Here is a 5,116-nt window from a genome sequence, read left to right as displayed (position 1 = left end):
GGTGCGCGCGCGTGTGTGTGTGTGTGTGTGTGTGTGTGTGTGTGTGTGTTTGTGTGTGTGTGTGTGTGTGCATGCGATCAATGTAAGTGCGTGCGTTGTGGGTTTCTATGTTCCTAGACACACGCGCACTTACATTGGTCTGACTGCGTGTGAATATATCTGTATTTTCGTGAAGTACCGTTCTTTGCTCCCGACTATAGTCTAGTTGCATTTCGAAGGACGCATAGCGGGCGAAATTTTCCATGACACGTCGGGTGTACTTGAGATCATAATTCATCACACGCAGGAGAGTCGTGAAGGACACCTTTCTCGCAAAACCCTCAGTGACTTTAGATTGAAGTTTATCTAGATAGAGCGCGGGATTCTGTGAGTAGAATTCTTACACTATATTGGTCAATCGTAGATATCTTAATTTGTCTGATCGTAACGTGAAATATTAGTCGTATATCTTCCCAGTCGATACTACAGTAGTAACGAGCTATAGCTACAAGCCATGAAACTTCAGTTAATATCGTTATGTGTGTTTGTGTGTTGTTGTTTCGAAAAATTGTCAATGTTCAAATATTGATTGTCGAATATTTATTTGAGACTGATTTTTAAGAGCCAAGCTTTAGTTTTTAGGGTTTAGGGTATAGCTAAATACTAAGCCCTAACCCCCCGGTTTATGGCTTTGTATTCACCAATCACACGGCGCCATCGATTTTCCTTTGCCAACAATTGTTCATCGTCCGTGGTGTGGTGAGAATATCAAATCAAACTGGAAGCATTGAATTATGGAATCTAAAAATAAATTGATCCAATAAAATTATAAGCTCGAATTTATATATATAATTGATACAGTACGAAGCGCATTCCGACAACAAATTTTCCAACATGTTGACTTGAGGTTGAGACTTGTTAACGGGCGCTAACCAGGGGGTTTTAGGGTTTTAGGGGTGACTGCCAAAATATCTGGAATCGACAAAAAGTCTGAATAAGTGAACTCAGTCAGACGTGCCTTTTTGATCGGCGCGTCTGTTGTATTTATTAATCACGTTCCTATGTGGAACGAGATTTTCCTTAGCAACGGGTGATTGTAAAAATACCGGTATCGAAGGTTTTGATATCTTTGATACTAACTTATGATGACGTCAGATGACTCATCCTTCTCTCTCATTAAATCCTCTATTCCAATATTTAGTCCGGTTCTGAAATAATCCTCTCAGGTCCGATCCTCTGGTCCGGTCTTGAAATTTCTCTAATAGGTCCGGTTTTCTGGTCTGGTCCTAAATATCCGTCCAGGGTGCTTTGTCTATAGCCCCGCCAATTTGGATTCTGGTCTGTTTATAAACATTTCTACGACAGAGCCTGATCACTAGAAAATTTCAAATAGAATATAAGAAAGTATCCTACACGGATCATGGGTTTACTGCAATGTCGCAAATAAAGTTTTGTTTCATCAAAATTGTCGTAAATATTAAATATTTATTAGTCAAAACCAGCCATCCAACTGAAAACAGGCAAAAGTGTCTGCTAATGTTCTATTTTTGAAATGTCTTAGGCAAAATTATGTATATTTAATTAAAAATAAAATGAATTCATCTAAGATAATAAAATTTAACTTGTTCTAAATCGCACATCATGTGCTTCTCATGACTGTCTATATTTTGTGTTGTAAACAGATTTCATTGAGCTTTTTTATAAAGTCTTGTTCTAGTGTACACATATGAACCTGTCAATGCCTAACTTGGACGTCCGGTATGTCTTTGCAATCGTCGTTATGCCATCCATTAGTACTCTTGCAAGTAGTACTCTCTTTCACATTTGTCCAACGTCTGGATTGCCTGCTACAAGCACAACAGGGTTGTGTCTACCATTTCACTTGTCATTACGCTTAGCGAGGTTGTAACCACACTTTTTGCAAGAAGCTCTCACCTTCTTTTCACCCTTTGGTTTGGATCCGTAGTAGTACTTCTACCGCGTTACGCTTAGCGGGATGGGTAAAGCTCGTGGTCTCGGTTTGGTGTGCTTTCAAACTATCTTCTCAAAGTCAAAGTCAGACTAATGCATGGATCGCAAATCACCATAAGCGATGATGTCGTCATTGACCTTCTTAAATATGTTAGCCCTCAGTGTCTCCATCTGACAAATCAATAAATACTCGACAGTATAGGTGCGACCTCCCATCCGGGTGTTCATATGTGTCATATAAGCTCGAGCGCCTCGAATGGTAATTACGTTCGCAAAGGACTTGCGAGACCCTATATATTCACAGTCACGTGCATCTTCAAAGAAGGCCTTAAGTATACTACCGCACAACTGGTTTCAGGGTAGGGTTTTTCAATTGGGATCATGGGCTTTCAAGATAGCACGGCATTCGTTTATGGATAGAAGCTTTCATCATCAGTTTATTCATAATCTTGGCAGATTCCTTTCGCTCAAAGGCTTTCAGTGTCCCCATTGTACTCTCGTTAGTAGAGAAATCGACCTCAGCGTTCGCGTTACATAGCCGCTTTATAAAACTTGGTTCAAAATGCTCACGTGACGCTCGCTCAGTGCTTCAGGCTGCTTATGCCAACATTGAGTGTCTATCTTCTTTATTTTATTTTCGAATAGATAGCGTATGTTGTTTGCTTGTTAATCATTTAGGTCAGAGTTATTCAATAGACGGTCTTCTGGTACTTGCATACCAGATCGTAGTATCCTAAGACGATCTTATCTTGTTCTCTCTACCTCATCCCCAGAGCTACAGCGGGAACTCTCTAAAGAGGTACTGGTGTAGCGATTGCCAAAATCGTGATTACCAGGGTTAGATGGTAATTGAAGGTCGCTGTTACGAGGTTGGTAAGCCTCATCGAGTTTTATACGATCATAGCCTCTGACAAGGTTAGGTCTATCAAGATGATGGTCGATGGTAGCATCTGAAAGGTACAGATTACATGTTGAGTTCCTACCAACTTCACCAGTGGTAACTGGCTCCGTGATAATCCTGCAGGCTGGTAGACCAGTACACAGGTCCCGAATTCGAAACTCGACTCGGAAAAGTTTAGTAGAGCGCTTCAGTTCTGTTAATATGACGTCGATATTGAGAAGATCCAACCAGCCGTTGACAAGTTATTGCTTCCCCAACATCCGCCCCAATTTAGCACCAACATTTGAAGTTTCCTCACCAACATTTGAAGAAATCACCCCGACATCGATGACAGGACGCTTGAGCAGGTTCTTGACAGTAGCTCGGCGTCGGACTCGTATAGAGTCTGGCTTCAGTGCTGTTAATATGACGTCGAGACCGAGAAGATCCAACCAGCCGTTGACGAGTTCTGGCTTCCCCAACATCCGCCCAAATGTAACACCAACATTTGATGTTTCCCCCCCAACATTTAAAGAAATCACTCCGACATCGATGGCAGGACGCTTGTGCAGGTTCTTGGCAGAGCTTGGCGTCGGATTCGTATAGAGCCCTCAACTCGTTCATATGTTATGGCCTTCCCAACATCGGCCGCAACAAATTTCCCAACATTCTTGAGTCGGTCCCCAACATTCGATTGCTCGTGGTCAAGTGGTAAGCTGGGATCTTGGGCTTCACTCCTGGGCGATACACGGACACTGGCGAGTCTTTCCGTGGCAGCAGAGACATCTTCTTTCAATACTTTAGGCTCCGATGAATCATCCTCATAATTATACTCATAATCAACCTCGGAATTAGCTTCCATCACATTTTCCTCGGCAGCCTCAGTATCAGATGGGCCAGCGCTTTCACAGGGATCACAGGAACCTCAGGAGGCTTAGCAGGCTTGGAGCTTACGGCACCCTTGCCTTCAGAATTTCCTTCAGTCATAGTATTAACTAGATATTAAGAAAAGAAAAAGAAAAGTCTAGGTATAGCTATTATAGTAGCTAAGGTGTAGCTACTCTTATACGGTATTAGTAGCCAATATATGGTATTATAGGATACTTACTGTTCTGCAGCTGGATAATAAACGGTGCCATCAAACAGAAGCGTATCATTCAGCTGTTACATGCATAACGCGGTCAGGATAACCGCGACAATCAGAAATACAAGGACATGATCAGTAAACATACGTCGAACTGGGATACTAACTCCCAGAAGTCCGAGTTCATCAATAACCATGATCTCGAGACACTGTCTCGTTCCCTGAACGCCTTTCCTGTAATGCTAGAGACGAATGACATCGCACTCCAGCAATGGATCTCTGCGCTTATACAATCGTTCAATCCTGAAGGAATCGGTTATCAGATCCTTCAGAAGCACCTCGACGAGCTTGACCGCTGTCATAACTGGCATGAGGTATGCTGATTAGTAGCCTTCCTACTAAGCAAAGGTATGCGCAGCCGAGTTATATGTCCGATCTTGGTACTCCTAGCACCGAGCACTACCATACTGAGCTACATATTAATGCTCGACACGGACTTAAACAGACCTAATATAACCAGGGATGAAAAGCCATGATAGTATGAGTTGCGTGCCAAGCATGTACTTTGCGTGAACATTGGTAGCAACGATCGCGAGAGGCTGTATAGCGAACTTTGTCGCAAGTATGTCAAACGAGTCGATAGTACAGGGTCAAGCGAAAAAGTTCCACTTGATCCGACTACGTTGGGAGCAGTTTTTTTATACTGTATACGACACATATACCTAGGATCAAGTATCCTCGAAAGAGCACGTGGTTGGTAATGAACCATGGGGGAAGTCTGATCAAGGGTACGTGTCCCAACAGACCTCTAACGAGCGTCCATCGGTACGCCCGCGAGAGAACGTTCCCAACATGCGACCCAAAAGAAGGCGCGTGTCGAAAAGGAACCTCCGTACAAAAAAAGTCAAGAAGTATGCGGACGAGAAGTTGTAAATTTCGGCCTCCCAAGGCGGTGTTAACAACTTAGAGTAGTTAAACGCTTTAAAATGGTCTTAAGTTCAATAAATTCAAACTAAAATAAACGGAATGAGTCTTTTAGTAAAGTTAGGTATGCCTCGTGAAACACTCTGGGGGATTGTGCGGCTGAGACATTGCCTATATATAATCCTCTCAGTCCTGAGACTATTACTATGTTTCGTCGGGACAAATTCGAGAGACTCGTGAAATCCTCCTATCTTTAGAAGAAAAGAAAAACAGAAAAA

General features: G+C 42.6%; 2 protein-coding genes across 2 annotated transcripts; one reads left to right on the top strand and one right to left on the bottom strand.

Annotated features, from left to right (window-relative positions):
• Positions 1-3,368: 3,368 nt before the first annotated feature.
• On the bottom strand, positions 3,369-3,692 carry SARC_06445 (hypothetical protein; the record flags this gene model as incomplete). Its single annotated transcript, XM_014299644.1, has 1 exon — positions 3,369-3,692. One exon carries the CDS (start codon positions 3,690-3,692, stop codon positions 3,369-3,371), a length of 324 nt encoding a protein of 107 aa, XP_014155119.1.
• Positions 3,693-4,045: 353 nt separating this feature from the next.
• SARC_06444 (hypothetical protein) lies at positions 4,046-4,847 on the top strand (the record flags this gene model as incomplete). Its single annotated transcript, XM_014299643.1, has 2 exons — positions 4,046-4,288; positions 4,641-4,847. 2 exons carry the CDS (start codon positions 4,046-4,048, stop codon positions 4,845-4,847), a joined length of 450 nt encoding a protein of 149 aa, XP_014155118.1.
• Positions 4,848-5,116: the final 269 nt, after the last annotated feature.

This window comes from Sphaeroforma arctica (genome assembly GCF_001186125.1).
Source record: "Sphaeroforma arctica JP610 unplaced genomic scaffold supercont1.460, whole genome shotgun sequence".
Lineage (NCBI taxonomy): Eukaryota > Ichthyosporea > Ichthyophonida > Sphaeroforma > Sphaeroforma arctica.
The sequence above is the reverse complement of the archived record's forward strand: the minus strand, read 5'-3'. Positions and strand labels throughout refer to the sequence as shown.